A 17,856-nucleotide genomic window follows, 5' to 3' on the forward strand; every position below is an offset into this window, starting at 1 on the left:
TTGGTCTTCTGTGTAATTGTGATTTATGAGACAGGGTCTCATGTACCCCAGGCTGGTTTTCAGCTTGGTATAGAGTTTAGGATGACCTAGAACTGAAAATCTTCTGCCTTTACTTCCCAAGTGCTGACATAACAGGTATGTTCTGCCATGCCTCCATTCCCTAACTTCTTTCTCAGCAAGTTCATTACTGGGCACACAGACAAACGACTGAACGCTGAGCGTGGTGCCCTCCCTAAGTCTGTAACCCCACACTTGGGAGACTGCAGCAAGAGAGTCACTGCAAGTTTGAGGGACACTTGTTGGAAAACATTAACAAGAAATGCAACAGACTTTTACATGTAGAGTGATTCTGTATCCTGCTACTGTGCTCAAAGTGTTTATCATATCTAAGAATTTTCTCGTGTTGAATTTGGGGTATAACATCACGTCATCTGCAGATAGGGATAATTTGACATCTTACTTTACTAATTGTATCCTTTCTCTTTTTTTTTCTTAGCCATATCACCCTAAGATTTCAGTCATTATACTCAATAAGAGTAGATATAGTAGACCCAGTCCTAAGAGGGAATGCTTCCAGACTTTCCCCATTTAGTATAATGTTGGTTTAGAGGTTTGTCAAGGAAAAAAACAAAAACAAAAACAAAAAACAAATCCCACCTGCCACAGTGAATGTGTGGAGGTCAGAGAACAACTTTCAGGAGTTGATTCTTCTTCCCATTTGAGACCGAGAAAATGAACTCAGGTTGCCAAGCTTGGCACAGAGTGCCATACGCATTGAACCATCTTGCTGATGCCATTCTCTGGATTTTTAAATATTAGACTGTATCACTGTTTTTAAACATCATCATGTAAATCTAGACATTAAGTCACTGTCAATCTGACACTGGGTCTCCCTGTGTAACCCAAGCTAGGCTTAAAGTGGTGATCCTCCTTCCCAGGCTTGGCTTGTTACACTTCTTGGGACTGAAGTCAAAGGCTCTGAGAATGCTCTATGGTGAGGTATAACTATATTCTGCGCATGTAGTTGGCTGGCCCCCAACTTCTGATGTTCCTGCTTCACTCTCACAGTGCTGAGATAACAGGAAGACCACCAAGCCAGCACCTTTTTAAAGTACAGTTGGACATATCATTCTTTATATTACCTAGGCTGGTTCTGAACTCTTGGAATCAAGGACCCTCCCTCAGTTTTTTGTTCTTCCACAGGGTTTCTCTTTGTAGACCAGGCTAGCTTCAAACTTCCGAGCCCACCTACCTATGTTGGAGCTAACTTAGGCCAAGAAGTGATACAAAACAAGACTTAGTTAAGAAAAAAAAAAAAAAAAGTAAAGTAGTCCCAGGTATTAAACACCTTTAAAGACAATCGGGCAATCGCAAGGAGATAAAGACGGTCCCGAACAAGACTACCTAGACCTTCTGATTTTAGGAACCGCGCTCCTCACACCGAGGTCCACTCAGACTGCGTTCCCTCCCTCTCACTCTCCCGAAGGAAGAGAAGAACGATCATCAATGGCAGGAGGCAGCTGCAAAGAAGCAGCACCTAGAGCCGGCTTCACGCTCAGGAGGGAACACTACGTCTCGTCCTCGTGGTCTCGGGTGCTCTACACAGTCAGAGAAACTTCTCTAGTAACGAACTATAGAAATGATCCCTGAAAGTATAGTCTTAACCTCGCTCCGCCGCGCTCCACATGCTCTACCCAGCGCGCTCACATCTTACTGACGGTGAGCTCGGCCAGCCCCAGCCGCCCGCCGCTCTGGCGCGGCCATTACACACAGCTTTGGCACAGACGCTGCCGTGTTCTCCGAGGAACACCTCCGCTACCAAGTCCACGGGGCATCCGAGCCGCTACACTTTTCCAACTCAAGGGAAAAACAAACAAACAAAAAAACCCACAAACCCACTGTCACCTAATTAGCATACGATCGCTAAACAGCCAATCGACAGACGGTTCTCTGCCGCCCCGCCCCACTTCCGCTTGCGTCGGGTCGCGAGTCCCTGACGGCCACCCACGGCCCTGCCGCCCGCCGTGGCGCTGGCTTCCGCCCTGCGGCGCCGGCCTCCCCGAGCCGCCTGCCTTCAGCCCCCATCTGCCCCGAGAAGAGGCGCCGCGGACGGAGCCGGCCGCACGGTGGCCCAAGCCAGAGGCCTTTCGTGAGGAAAACACCGAGAAAGTACGGAGGGAAAATGGCAATTCACTGGCCGCACAGTCTTTCTAATACATTCTGTGGCTGAAAGGCTTGGTGGCCTTATGTAATTACTTATGTAATCCTAGCACTTGGAGGTAAGAGGATCAGGAGTTTGAGGTCAGTCTTAGGAATTTGAGGCCAGCCGCAGCCACATGAAATCTGTCTAAAAAGATTAAAAAAAAAACAAAAAAAAAAAAACAGCGTTTTGAGATACCAGATTTCCTCTATCCTAAAAGAGAAAAGGGAAAAGGGCAAAGCGAAACAATTCTCTCTGGCCACATGGTAATTATCAGCACAATTATTGGATACATACTTGAACTCCTGGCTCCTCTGTGCTGGGATTACAGGCAGGTGCCACACATCTGGTTTTCTGTGTGGTTCTGAGGATGGAACCTCGGTCTTCACATATGCTAAGCAAACACTGGTCCTGCTGAGCTGTATCTCCAACCTCTTTGCTTATTTGTTTGAGAGAGAACTCTGTAGGCACTAGTTTGTTTTTGCCATTAGACAGGATTTCATTATGTAGATTGGCTGGCCTTGAACTCAGATCTGTCTGTCTCTGCCTCCTGAAGGCCAGTTTTAAAGGTGTAGGCCACCAAACCAGCCTTGGCACTAGTTTTTTTTTACACCAAACACTATTCAGAAATAAGGGTCATGTTGCCTCTGCCATCTTAACACTATACTTACCTTTCTTAAGAATTTTCTTCACTTTCACATAATTCCCTTGTTTGGTATATTCATGAAGTTGAGCTTCCAAGGAATCATCTGTTAATGTACCAAGCTGCACCGGACAAGGGATTGGAAAATGAACAGCCCGAGACATTCTGTTTCAAAAGAAAACAAACAATACAGTATTCTAATACCTCACAAACGAAAAGAAGTGAGATCTTTCTCTTTCTTCCCTTGTAAAGGAAAATCCCCTCAGAACCAGGACCCTAAAACAAACCCAAGGTTTCAGGAAATATGCCATCCACTGATTCCCTGAAAGCAGCTAACCCCCACCATACACCAAGGAGCCCAAAGGTTGCAAAAACAGGTGATTTGATTTATCTCCCACCCTGCTGTTTCAAAAACCAGTTTCTCCTGAAGAATAGTTTGAGTCTGGTGAAGCCATCCTCTCTCCCCTCCCACTCTCCACTATAAGAACACAGCACGTTCTCCTGCATGTGCTGCTGGATCTCACTACACCACTCTCAGACCCATAAAAGCCTGCTCTCGCCATTAAAGTCAAACTGAGTTTCTATTTTTTTATTTCCCTTTGCCAGTTTGAAAATGGCATTTTTTCCTTACATTTCTGTGGTCGTTTGAATAAGAATGGCCTCCACAGGCTCATAGATTTGAATGCTTGATCATCAGGGAGTGGCACTGTTCAAAAAGATTAGAAGGATTAGGACTTGAGGCCTTGTTGGAGGAAGTATGTCACTGGGTGTGGGCTTTGAGGTTTCAAAAGCTCACGCCAGGTCCAATGTGTGTCTGTCTGTCTCCCTTCCTCCCTTCTCTCTGACTGCAGATCAGGATGTAGTTCTCAGCTACTGCTCCATAGCCATGAGTGCTGCCATGCGCAGGCCACTACAATAATGAACTAATAACTGTAAGCAAGCCCCTAATTAAATGCCTTTCGTTTTGTCTTGTTTTTTTGAGACAAAGCTTCTTTGTGTATCCTTGGATGTCCTAGAACTCACACTGTAGACCAGGCTGGCCTCGAACTCACAGAGATCCACCTGGTTCTGCCTCCTGAGTGCTGGGATTAAAGCCATGTGCCACCATGCCCAATTTAAATGCTTTTTAAAATAAGAGTTGCCTTGGTCTTCACAGCAACAGGACAATGACTAAGACAACTTCCTTCTTGGTGGTACAGGGAATTGACCCCAATTTCTCACACAGGCCCAGCCAGTGCTCTACCACTGAGCTATATTATATTCCCAGACTTTTGTTTTGCTTTGTTTTTTACTTTTCAAGCCGAATCTTAAACTGCTAGCAGGCCTTGAACTTTCAGTTCTCCTGTTTCAGCCTCCAGAAATAGCTGGGATTCCAGATATTCACCACCAGACCCAGTTTTAGGTTCTTTCACACTTGGAAAACTGTCTTCATTGATGTAGGTGACCCTCAATATCTGAGGAAGAATGGCTGCAGGACTCCCCACAGACACCAACCCAAATTCATAGATGTTCAAGTCTCTTATAGAAAATGGAGGGCTGGAGAGATGGCTCCGAGGTTAAGAGCACTGGCTGCTCTTCCAGAGGTCCTGAGTTCAATTCCCAGCATCCACATGATAGCTCACAGCCATCTATAATGAGATCTGGTGCCCTCTCCTGGCGTTCAGACATACATGGAGGCAAAATGTTGTATACATAATAAATAAATAAATCTCTAAAAAAAAAAAAAAACCAGAAAGAAAGAAAATGGAATGGTATTTGCATGTAAACTATACATACATACCTAATAAACTTAAAATGCTCTCTAGGTTATTTGCAATACCTGATATAAGGTGAGTGCAGTGTGAATAGTTGTCATGCTGAATTGTTTACAAAGATCTAATCCATCAATGTCTATAGTTCTGGGCAAATAATCAAATGTGCTAACCTTGTTTTTTAACCCCTTTAGTTCTGCTTCTGACTGTTTTTGTCAACTGAAATATGTCAACCCCAAAATATGGTTTTTATGTTCAAAGGCTCACCCTGAGAAAGGCTCAATACTACTCCGGAATCCCAAATATCCAGCTGTGGTGATATATTGTGTACCCTAGTAAAATTTGCCTGAATATCAAAGAACAGAACAAGCCACTAGATTAAACATAGATGCTAGGCAGTGGTGGCACACACCTTTAATCCTAGCACTCAGGAGGCAGAGATCTGTCTGGATCTCTGAGTTCAAAGCCACCCTGGATTACATGAGATTGATTCAGTCTAGGAGAGAAACAGAGCCAGGCAGTGGTGGCGCATGCCTTTAATCCAAGCACTCTGGAGGCAGAGCCAGGTGAATGTCTGAGTTTGAGGCCAGCCTGGTCTACAGAGCCAAATCCAGGATAGGCACCAAAACTACACGGAGAAACCCTGTCTCAAAAAAACAAAAAACAGGGCTGGAGAGATGGCTCAGAGGTTAAGAACACTGACTGCTCTTCCAGAGGTCCTGAGTTCAATTCCCAGCACCCACATGGTGGCTCACTACCATCTGTAATGAGATCTGGCTCCCCCTTCTGGACTGCAGGGATACATGAAAACAGAATATTGTATACATAATAAATAAATAAATCTTTAAAAAAAAAAACCAAACAAACAAAAAATTAAAAATCTTATCTTGATACTAAAAAGAGCTTCAATTCAAAATTGTTATCATTATTACAAACTGTTAAAGATGATTAAGCCTTAAAATGTTCAAAACTATAATTAAGTCATTCTAAAGACTAATGTAATCAAGTACAGAAAAAATTTATCTAGCCTCTTATATGTTTTCAAGGTATAGCCTAAACCAAATAACTAAAAACAAACAGGAGTTGTTTAGCTCAAGTCCTTAAACTGTCAAATTTGCTGAAGATGGCACTTAAGATATTTAAACTTATATAACAGACAGAGACTCTCAGATCCTAGCAGCGGCTCCCAAGGTCCCCAAGAAGACAATGGGCACAGCAACAGGCAACTCCACCTGGACTACAGTAATGCTAACCAGCTGACCACTGGACAAGACTGCCCCAATGCCTTGCCTTCTGCCAAGGCCCAGCCCAAACTGTGGACAATCAGGACAATGGAGAGTTGATGCCCTGCTTTGCCTAGACAATGTGAGGCCAGTCTCCCCATATTCCTCATCCCCAGGAAAGCCTCTCATCCTCCGGATCTGGAAGCCAAGACTGCTGTCCTGATGACTCTGCCCTCATCGCCACAGAGTCCACAGGAGCCTGGGATATCTGTCTAAGTAAAGACTATAAACCAGCCTCTGTCATTTGGTTAATCTTTCTCAGATCTCGGACACTGACCGCTAAGCTGACTGTAGCTTTGTTAGCTGGACAACAGCAGGCCATCAGCTCCTTCCCTCAAGGCTGCAGTTATCTTGTTTGTTCATTAGTCAGTTCATTAATTAGTTAAAGCTACTAGGTCTCTTATTTTAAAAAGGTAAACAGGTTTGCCTTGTTCACAAGCTTCGTATTAAAGAATACATAGGTTTCAGATGTAACTTTTCATTAAAAGAACATACCTTACTTACAATGGCTGTTCTCAATAACTATTCCTATCTCTGGTAAAATTCACTTTCTAATGTTAAAAATATGATGCAAAAAAGCATTTTTTTTTTGTTTTTTTGAGACAGGGTTTCTCTGTGTAGCTTTGCGCCTTTCCTGGAACTCATTTGGTAGCCCAGGCTGGCCTCGAACTCACAGAGATCCGCCTGGCTCTGCCTCCCGAGTGCTGGGATTAAAGGCGTGCGCCACCACCGCCCAGCAGCAAAAAAGCATTTTAAAAGAACATAAAAGTGAGTTCCAGGAAAAGGCGCAAAGCTACACAGAGAAACCCTGTCTCGAAAAACCAAAAAAAAAAAAAAAAAAAAAAAAAACATAAAATTGGCTTGGTCTAGTTGAGAGACATGTATCATAGGTTTTTCTGATTATGTCTCTCTATATGTTCCCTTAATATTGAAAAAAAAAAGCCTGACAGGACAATTGTCTTGGACATCTTATACACCCTGTATGACTTGCAAACTTGTCAAAATATATCATTACACTGAGATTTCAGAGGCTTAGAGTTTTAACATTAATAAAAGAAGTTCGGATAAACTAATAGAGCACTGAGTACTCACTATTCTATAAGCTCAAGATTTAAAATTTTCTTTATAGATAGACTTAAAGATGTTTTTCGTCAAGCTAACCCAAAGCCATAGCTTTTTCTATGTCTCCAAGATGTAAATCTGTTCCAGCTGTTTTACAGACACTTGTTGCAAAGAGTCAAAAAGGTCATAAGGTTTAAATCCATCTGTCACAGGTCAATAAAACTCCAGATAAGTAAAAGTTCCAAATATAAGATTTTCTTTTAAACTCCTAAATTTTTAACTTTTGTCCTTAGTCTATATTTGTCTCAGCAGATTTAATAGACACCATCCAGGGAACACCTATGAACTGCAAACTGCTGACCTCTGGACTTGCTGAAAGCTGATGTGAACCAATCCAGCTGATGTAATTGCTCCGTGTCCCTTCACCAGGGACAGCTAACCAGATGCTCCTTATAAATGTCGTATTGCCCAGCCATTGACTAGCCTTTCAGCCCTCCTGGGTCCTGACAACCGACACCCCAATTTCAGCTGGAAGCAGCTACAGAAGAGAGTACATTGTCTCTATCCTTAACAGGCTGAAAATGATAAGTCAAAGGCAAATTCCCTTTGGGGGAAACCTGTTGCTTACGTGTCAATCATTCTGAAGTAGTCCAACAAAAGTAAAACCTTGACTGTGCAGAATGAAACTCATTACACTGCCCCATCTGGATGATGGGTCTGCAACACTGGTTTGACCCCATACGTTCATGGTACTGCTCTGGCCAGAAGTAAAGATGCCACAAGGGAGCTCTGTTTTCTCTTTATCTCTGTCTCTAAATGAGCACCCTTCTTGGAACGTGTACATCAAGACATGACAAACTGAGAAGAGACTCCTGGACGCATCATGGTTGAGTCAACTGGACTGAGCCATCTCCCTCCCACCCCAGTTTCTTTCCTAAGTCCTTTAAAAAGCCCTGATATTTGAAGGCCAGTGGTATCCTATTTCTGGGATCCACTCCTGCTCTAAAGGAGCTCTGTCTTTCTCTCAAGCTCCCATATATGAATCTATAACAAACTTTTTTCTAAATCCATTCTTCTATTGTCCATGAATTTCATTCTTCAAATTCACCTTGTAAGAGCCCAGGGGCCAATGACTCTGTGTAAATTTTGTATAACTTTGAAGTTCTGGCACCCTAACTCCTGAGTTAAAGCCCCCTCCACCAAAGAGAAAGCTTCTGTTAAACTTAAAGACACCCCACTTTCCCTATATTATAATCTTAGAAAAAAGATTCAACACAGATGAAAATATTCAACTTCTTCACCTATTAACGAGGATAAAAATAACCAGAGAGGCGCTGAGAGGTTTAAATGTTAAATACTTAGAACTGCATCTGGCACCCAGTGACTTCTCTATTAATGTGCGTGAGAACGTGGTGCTCTGAATGAGAATGCCCCCATAGGCTCACTCATATGTTTGCATGCATAGTCCCCAGCTGGTGAAATGTTTGGGAAAGATGAGATGTGGCCCTGTTGGAATAGGTGGGGCCTGTTGGAGGAGATGTGTCACTGGGTATGAATTTTGAGATTTCAAAAGTCCATGCCAGCCCCAGTCTCTCTCTCTCTTCCTCCCTCCCTCCCACTCTCTCTACCTCACTCTCTCTGCCTGTTGCCTTCCGATCAGGATGTACAGCTCTCAGCTACTGCTCTAGCACCTCACCTGTCTGATTCCTGCCATGGACTAAGCCTCTAAAACTGTAAACAAGCCCCAATTAAATGATTTCTTTTATAAGAGTTGCCTTAGTCATGGTGTCTCTTCATAGGAATAGAACAGTGAGCAACCAAGACAAAACAACAGAGAAACTTGACCTTTTTTGTGTATGGTACAACCTGAATGAGTCCCCCAATCTCACTGGTGGAAATGAGATCTCCAATGTAGAGGTGCTGGGAGATAGCTTTTTTGTTGTTGTTGTTTTTGTTTTTGTTTTTTGTGTTTTTGTTGTTTGTTTTTTTGAGACAGGGTTTCTCTGTAACAGCCCTGGCTGTCCTGGAACTCGCTCTGTAGACCAGGCTGGCCTCAAATACAGAGATCCTTCTGCCTCTGCCTCCAGAGTCCAGGGACTAAAGGCATGGGTCCCACCACCCAGTGAGACAGAGCATTTAAAGGTGTTTGGGTCAAGGGACACCACACTTAATGAATGAATGAAGGCCTTTTTGCTGCTGTTGTTTTGGACAAAGAGGTTTGTTATCAAGGGAGTGGAATGTATACTTACAAACAATGGTCAGAGCCCCATTTCTCTCTCTCCCTTCCTTCTCTTCTGTCTGCCTTCTGTCATAGGACAAGGCAGCAAGAAAGCCCTCAACTAAACACAGCTCCTCTACACTTCTAACTTCTAGAACTGTGAGAAATAAATTTCTGCTGGGTATGGCAATTAACACCTGTAATAATCCCAGCACTTGGAAGGCCGAGGTAGGATTATCATCCCAAATGCTGATACCAGCCTGGGCTACATATACAGCTCCAGACTAACCTGGGTTATATGGGATCCTTTCTCAAAAACAAAGAGTGGGGCATAGTGGTGCACTCCTGTATTTCTATTACTTGGAAGGTAGAGGGAGGAGGAGCAGGAGCTCAAGGTCACCAGCTTGGAGGCCAGGACATCATCAGCTACACAAGAGGTTGATCACTAGCCTGTACTACAAGAAACCCTTTTTGTGCCCCTCCCAACTATCCCCGCCCCGCCCCCAAAAGCAGGCTCTTGCAGTTCATGCTGTTGCAGTTCATGCTGTAATTCTGCTGAGGCAGAAGAATCATATATTTGAGGCTATTGCAGTCTACAGAGACCATTCCTAAAATAAAAAACCACACTACCTTACTTTTTTTGCTTGTTAGTTTGTAGGCAGGGTCTCACTATGTAGCCCTGGCTGTCCTGGAGCTCACTATGTAGACCAGACTGGCCTCGAACAGACATATGCCTACCTCTGCTTCCAGCAAAAACACACATTCTAATCCTTTTCTAAACAGTTCCACCAGTGGAGACCAAGTATTCAAACCTATGAGCCTTTGGAGGCCATTCTAATTTAAATTACTGTATTACTATAAATTATTCAGCCATTTTCTTAGAGCAGTACAAAACAGTCCTAAGTCACCTACTGTTGTCCTAACTGTGACAGACACTGTTAAAATGACACCACTGTCATAACAATGCTGGGTACCCAGGTTCTAAAGTCTCCATGAACCAACAAGCACAAGCATCAAGGGCACTCTACATAACTACATAAAGAGGGGTAAGGGAGGGAAATGAACCAGAGTAGAACTTAAAACTAATTTAGTCAGGAGGCTCAGAGATTGTAGGTTACTGCGCAGAAATACAACTTTTAAATTTATTCTGATTAATATGAAAAGTGCTTTTAAAAAAATTAGAGAAGTATATCAACATCACAACATTCTGTTTCAAGAGATAAAATAGGCTGGAAGAGAGGCAAAAAGAAAACTAATGAGAAAAACTACTGTCTACTAGACAACTAGTACAGGAAGGGCCAATACATACAGAGACAGAGCACAAACATCTGTAGGGAACATATGCTTAGAGTCACTGGGACACTGTGCTACTAAGAAGTCTAATATTCAACCACAATACCAGGGGAGAGCGCGAACGCAGTCCCCCACTACCACAAATTATGCAGTCGAGTTTCCCGCATTTGGGGAAATCGCAGGGGTCAGCACATCCGGAGTGCAATGGATAAGCCTCGCCCTGGGAAAACCACCTTCGTGATCATGGTATCTCCCCTGCCAGGTAAGTATGAGTTGTGGCAGCCTCTGTACTGTCCTACCCTGATCATCGACACACTAATCAGTCATGGTCAATTACATTACAAATTGTTTTGGCCTTCCTCTCGAGACTACACAGTTGTTTTATATGATATAGATAAGAGCAAAAACTTTTAAATACTTGCTGAAAATGCTTCTGTGCAAAAAAGTACTAGAATACAGACCTGCTTAGGACTATCTGCATATCCCCGCCCCTTTTAGTGACATCTTCCTCTCATGGTTTTCTTCGCATTTCTCTTCCGGTTGCGTTAACTCTTAAACCACTCCTCTCTACAATGGTAGATTTTACATTTTTTTCTTGCATCATTTGCTACTAACAAAAGTTTTCTTATGGATTTGGCATGACGTGTGGGGAGATTACTCTCAAGAAGGCAGCAAGATAGGTTGTTTCAAATCAATTGCTGCTGCATTTAAGAGAATCAATCAAATCCTTGGTGTTTCCATTTCCCAAAATTGCAAAGAGAATTCTGTCAACCACAAAGATTCCGTGAGGACTGAGTACTTGTAAAATGTTGCCTGGATTTAAACCGACTCTCGTTCTCACAAAGTATGCAGCCTTGTGGTGTGCTAACTACTGTGAGGCTGGAGATAGGGCTTTGCTGCTCTTGGCAGGAAGTCTGAGTTTGGTTCCCAGCACCCATAGCGGACTGCTCATAGAACTTATCTTTATAACAGTGGAGGGGACGGTTTGTGAGCCGGCAGTGCCCTCAGAGACTCAGAATACTTCTTCCCATTGCAACCAGAGCGAGAAATAATAAACAAACAAACAAACCCACCTAGCCAATTAAATGCTCTCATTGAAACTTAAAGGAACAAATAATACTCCTAAGCTTCAGAAAGCACTGTCAGCAGCAACCTGTCTTTCAACACTGAAAATGTCAGAAGAAAAACATGAACACAGTCTCCCCACCACTACCACAAATTTAAGGCTCACAACTTTCAGTGTAAGAACTAGATATAGCCTCTCTTCATGGATAAAGCGTGATGAAATGACTAAGGTAATGCCATCCTGCCCCACCTCCAATATCCACTTCCCCCCTTGGCAACACTTCAGGTCTGTCCATGACCTTGGTAATGGTCCAAATGTATTACACAGTGTCTGGAAGATACATCTAAGCCTTGCAAAGAAAGCAGATGTTAGCAGGCCACTCTAAATCCCTCACTAATGTAACCCCCCCTCCCCTGAGCACTGATGTAATTATGGTTTTGTCTTTTAAAATGCTGTACTCCTGAGCTTGGACACTAAGAGACTTTGCAGAGGCGGGAGCTCCATCTACTATTAATAAAAAAGGACTAAAGCCAGGTGGTGGTGGTGGTGCACGATTTTAATGCCAGCACTTGAGAGGAAGGCAGATCCCTGAGTTCGAGGACAGACTGGTCTACAACGAGACTTCCAGGACAGCCAGGGCTGTTGCACAAAGAAACCCTGTCTTGGAAAAGAAAAAAGAAAAGAAAAGAAACAACAACAACAAAAAAGAAATTACTATGCTGTCCAAAGATCTGTAAAAAGGAAACTAGATATGGGTAAGATGAGAGATAACTGGTCTAAGTTGGAAAGAACATCCATCATAGTAATGAAGATGGATGTATCAGGGTCATCCACTGAACCCTAAATTGTTGAAATACTACTGTATATTACACACACTTAAAACTGTTAATATATTATAATTACTGGTGCTGAGATACCACCCTATCCAGGCAGGTCTCCAATTTGTTATGTGGAAGAGGATGACTATGAATGCATGAGCCTTCTGCTTCTACCTCCCTAATATTTGAACTACAGTTGTGCACTCCACATGTGGTGGCTCACACACAAATATCCTTAATTGTATGTAGTTCCAGGGTATCCGATGCCCTTTTCTGACTTCCTTAGGGGCCAGGCATGCATGTGGTGCACATACATACATACAAGCAAAAACACTCAACACACAGAGTTAAAAGTTACAGTCCACTCTATCCCCTTTTAAATTTTGTTTATGCTTTACAAAAATCAAACAAATTACATAGCCTTGATCAGGTAGACCACCTCTGCTTTCCACACGTTTACAAACTGGAGACCACTTATTTTGGACCAATCAGTATAAGTGTCACTCAGATTATTATTTCTAATGGCAAATATTTAAACTTGTAAATAAATTTAGAGGTCATATATAATACACCCTAAATTCTGGAGACACTGTAAACATGATCAAGTTGCTGGGTGTAGGAAAGAATTCAGAAACAGAGGAAAAGCCTAGGTATGTATTAACCAGATTCAATTAAACAGATCAAAAGTGTTAAAAAAAAAACACGTTCACGTGACTACAGGAAGTTACAGAAACACTAGTGAAAACAATAATGGCTGCTAAGCACACCAAATGGTAAAATACAAGAGAAAGCAAAAAATGTAAGGGTTTTCAGTGACATATCTGGCACCTAAAATATAGAAAGGCACAAGAAAGCTACAACAGACAGCACTTTGCATGGCACGTGAGAGGTTGTCTTCTAGGTCGTCTTCTTTTCAACCCGGACAATCAGGGGAGAGCGCGAACGCAGTCCCCCACTACCACAAATTATGCAGTCGAGTTTCCCGCATTTGGGGAAATCGCAGGGGTCAGCACATCCGGAGTGCAATGGATAAGCCTCGCCCTGGGAAAACCACCTTCGTGATCATGGTATCTCCCCTGCCAGGTAAGTATGAGTTGCAATAGCACATAGCCTGAACAGCCTGGTGTGCATAGCATTTTAAAGATACGGTGCAAACTTAAGCCCTCATTAAAAAAATCTCTATATCGTTATATACAGTAGGTTCCAACATTCGGAAACTCTTAGGAGGATTGGCAGTCTTGTAATTTCCCCAAAACTACACTCCAAAAACCACAAATGTGGAAGTAGCAGCTTTTCCCAGCCTGCTCCTGAATTCTTAATCTACATAGTACCACCTCCATAGTGACTCACTTCCTGATACCGGAACTGCCTCCCTGTCAGCACGTGAATACCAATGAGCCCATTAGGTGGTAGTTGGCTGTGTCTTTTGTTTTGTAGCCTCCTAGAACACTGTAGGAATTTTCTTTCATAAGCAAAGGAATCGGACACATAGATTACTGTGAATCAAGATTAAGAGTAACAACAAAAGCAGCTGCAACGACAGTAGCGGGAGGGACCATTCGTTCGTTTACATATAACACTAAATTTAATTTTTGCAAGTCACGAGGCTGTTACTATCATTCCTCCATCTTTACAGATGTGGAAACCGGTTCAGAATGGTTAGCTTTCAATGCATATTATTTGTGGACAGTCTTACGCTCCCTGGCAAATGTAAAAATGTTCAGACTGATGGTTCATGAGCAGTAAGGGTGCTTGCCTCCAAGGCTGACAAATGGGGTTTGATTCCAGAGACCTACATGGTTGAAGAAGAGAACAGACTTTCAGGTTTGATTTGTTTGCTTGTTTGAAAGACTTGCTCTGTAGTCCTAGGATGGCCTCAAATTTACGACAACCCAACTGCTTCAGACCCCCAGAGTGCTAGGATTATAAGGTGTACACCAGCATACCCAGCTTGAGGCACATCTTAAAGATTAAAAAGACATTGTGTATCATTTCTTAACAAAAGCTCTGGAAAGAATGAAATGGTAAGCAGGATTTGGGTGTAAGAAGAAAGTGCTTTTAAGTAGTGTTTAATCATTACTTAATCTATTGTATAATTAAAATAAATGTTAAAGAAAAAAGAACAAGTGGGAATACGCTCATTGTAGGCAAAGAAAAATATGTCTTACCTACATACTACACAAACTGGTCTTAAAGCTAAGGAGGAGTATCTGTTTACAGGCTACTGGCTCAGAAAAAGAAGAGTAGGGCACAAATGCAAAGGACTCTGGACACCAGTCTACAGCTTAGACTGGCCGCAAAGGTTTCCCTGGAGGAGAACGAAAGGACTCTGGTTATAGTACTGAACATAGTTTAGATGTAGAAGTGAAATAAAGACCTACCAGAGATTAGCTAGAGAAAAGGGGAGACCTATAGCATAGGCTCCTGGATTCAGAAGCATTCCACAAATACTTGATTTAATATCCTGATATTAGTCCTTTTCTTTTCTCATTATGTAGCTCAGGCTCTGTCTTAAACTGGAGATCCTCTTGCCTCAGCTTCCCAAATCCTGGGATTACAGGATTACAGGTATGACACCAGGCATATAGATATAGATATATACATTATATGTATATTTTGTATATGTACATATTTTTTGCTTTTTGGTCTCTCAAGAATAGTAAGTCTAAATGTCATATTAACCATCACAGTACATGACTATTTTCTTTTAAAAAGCTTGAATGAGGGTTTTCTAACACCCATGTCAGGACATTCACAACCACATGTAACTCCAGATCCAGGGGATCCAACACTCTTGTGGCTTCTGTGGGCACCTGTACGCACATGTGCACATCTCACACACAGAGTCTCATATATACACGTAGTTAGGATCTCTGTGAATTCGAGGCCAGCCTGGGCTACAAAGTGAGTTCCAGGAAAGGCGCAAAACTACACAGAGAAACCCTGTATCAAAAAACCAAAAAAAAAAAAAAAAAAAAAAATTAAAGTCCAAACCAATAATGTATTATTATACACCAACTAGAATGACTACAATCCATGAAAGTAGGTTTTGGAATTTAAATCAGTGGTAGAATGCTTATCTAGTACACACGGGGTTGTGGATTTGATCCTTAACACTACACATAAAAAATATCTGGTAATATCAAATGCTGGCAGGCCAGATATGTGGCCTACTGCTTTAATCCCAGTACCTGGGAGGCAGAGGCAAAACTAGACTGGTCTATAAATCAAGTTCCAGGCCAGCCAGGGCTACATAATGAGACCTGTCTCAAAATAAATAAATAAATGCCGGCAAGGATGTAGAGAAAAAGAAACTTAGGTTTTGCTGGTGAGAATATAAAACAGTAGTCATTTTGAAAAAACAGTTCAATAGTTTCTGAAAAAGTTATATACTTCCAAATAATGTAGTCATTCCTACATATTTTCTCAAAAGAAACAGGGAACATGTTTACAGAATGACATGTATGCAAATTAAAGTTTTGGTATTTTTTGAGCTGAGGATCAAACCCAGGGCCTTGTGCTTACTAGGCAAGCGCTCTACCACTGAGATAAATCCCAACCCCAAACTATTATTTTATTTTATTTTGATAACTATTATTATAGCCCAAACAGGCCAGGCATTTCAAAGGAGTCCTGTTTTCGTCCAGTATGTAATATTCAGTAATAAAAAGAAACAATCTGTAGAGTACAGTAGCACGATCCTTTAATCCCTGCATTCAGGAGGCAGAGAGGCAGGAGGATCCTTCTGAGTCCAAGGCCAGCCTGGGCTACATGAGGAGTTCCTAGTCAGCTGGGCTACATGGTAAAACTCTTGTCTAAAAGAAGGAATCAGCAACACAGGTGACATCACGCATGAACCTTAAATCTGGTAAGTGAAAGGAACTGTAGACTACAAACTACACGATGATTGTGTGTTATACAAAATATTAGGAAAGGCAGATGTACACACACAAGTCACCACACCATACACTAGGTAGAGGCTGAGCACAGTTCTGTGGCACAGCAATTACTTTTTTTCCAAAGCAATTTTTTTTTTTTCAAAATAGGGCTTCCCAATGTAGCTTTGCTTGTCCTGAAACTTGCTCTGTAGACCAGGGTGGCCTCAAACTCAGAGATCCACCTGCCTCTGCCTTCCCAGGGTTGGCATTAAAGGCATGTGCCATCACTACCAGGCTATAGAGCAATTGCTTAATTAACATTCATAAAGCCCTGGGTTTGATAACCAACACTGCAAAAAGTAAAAATAAAACAAATACATCATCCCTACACACATATATACACCTATTATCTCAGCACTTGAAAGGTTGAGGCAAGAGAATCAAGATGTCAGGGTCATCCCCTACTACAAAGCAAGTTCAAGGTCAGTCTAGGCTATGAGACCTTGTATCAAAACAAAAACAGGGAACATTGTGATATCAGAACTCAGCTAATAAAGGTGCCTGTCACCAAGCCTAATGACATGAGTTTGATCCCTGAGACCCACATGGTAGAAGAGAACTGATTCCTGAAAGTTGACTTATTATTTCCACGTGTGCACCACGACACACATACAACTATACATATGAAATTTTAATTTTTAGGTTTATTTTATATGTATGAATGTTTTGTCTACATGTATATATGTACACCATGAGTGTGCCTTGTGTTTGAAGAGCCCAGAAGAGGAGGTCAGATTCCCTAGAACTACAGTTACAGATGATTGGAAGACACCATGTAAGTGTTAGGAACTGAGTATGGGTCTTCTGAGAGAGCAGCAAGCATTCTTAACCGCTAAGTCATCTCTCCAACTTAAAAACTTTTTTCTTTCTCTTTATCTACCTCTATCTATCTATCCATCTATATGTCTGTCTGTCCATCCATCCACCCACCCATCCATCTATATACTGTATATGTATGTATTGGTACATATATGTCTATGCACCCACATACATGCCTGGTGCCCATGGAAGCTATCTGAGGTGGTCAGATCCTCTGGAATTGGAGTTAAGATGGTTGTGAGCAGCCATGTGAGTACTGGGAATCTGGGTCTTCTGAAAGAGGAGCCAGTGCTCTTAACCATTAAGCTATCTTTCCAGCTTCTGTTGTACATTTTTATCCTTCCCTGTTTTAATAACAACTAGGCGAGGCACAATGGCACACACCTTTAATCCTAGCACTTTTAAGGTAGAGGCAGGCAGATCTTCTCTGTGAGTTCGAGGCCAGCCTTGTCTACATATCCAGTTCCAGGTTAGCCAGGGCTACATAGTAGGAACCTGTCTCAAAGCAACAACAATAAAAATCAACACCTAATAAACAAAAAACATCCTCACAACTTTCATACTAACATTTTGGCTTCTGGCTTTGCCACTCATGTGCACCCACATGTGTATACACACACATATATACAAAGAAACTATTTTTGGGGGCTGGAGAGATGGCTCAGCAGTTAAGAGCACTTGAGTAATCTTCCATAAGTCCTGAGTTCAATTCCCAGCAAACACATGGTGGCTCACAACCATCTATAATGGGATCAGATTCCTTCT

At 42.2% G+C, this 17,856-nt stretch overlaps 1 protein-coding gene and 3 non-coding genes across 4 annotated transcripts in view; all 4 read right to left on the bottom strand.

The window, feature by feature from the left end:
* Tex14 (testis expressed 14, intercellular bridge forming factor) overlaps nt 1–4,510 on the bottom strand; it is a 111,325-nt gene extending 106,815 nt beyond the window's left edge. The window contains exon 1 of the mRNA XM_052758470.1: nt 2,872–4,510. Coding sequence (XP_052614430.1) covers nt 2,872–3,007 — 136 coding nt within the window. The 5' untranslated portion in view covers nt 3,008–4,510. The remainder of the gene's footprint in view (nt 1–2,871) is intronic.
* Nucleotides 1,447–1,662, bottom strand: LOC128123610 (small nucleolar RNA U3). Its single transcript, XR_008222771.1, has one exon. It is a non-coding gene; the product is annotated as a small nucleolar RNA U3 (small nucleolar RNA).
* Nucleotides 4,511–10,556: 6,046 nt separating the features above from the next.
* Nucleotides 10,557–10,720, bottom strand: LOC128123517 (U1 spliceosomal RNA). The gene has a single exon (XR_008222698.1). It is a non-coding gene; the product is annotated as a U1 spliceosomal RNA (small nuclear RNA).
* Nucleotides 10,721–13,261: 2,541 nt separating this feature from the next.
* Nucleotides 13,262–13,425, bottom strand: LOC128123528 (U1 spliceosomal RNA). The gene has a single exon (XR_008222707.1). It is a non-coding gene; the product is annotated as a U1 spliceosomal RNA (small nuclear RNA).
* Between the last annotated feature and the right edge of the window lie 4,431 nt (nt 13,426–17,856).

The sequence above is a fragment of the Peromyscus californicus genome, unplaced genomic scaffold, assembly GCF_007827085.1.
Source record: "Peromyscus californicus insignis strain IS unplaced genomic scaffold, ASM782708v3 Scaffold_3__1_contigs__length_106647218, whole genome shotgun sequence".
NCBI lineage: Eukaryota > Metazoa > Chordata > Mammalia > Rodentia > Cricetidae > Peromyscus > Peromyscus californicus.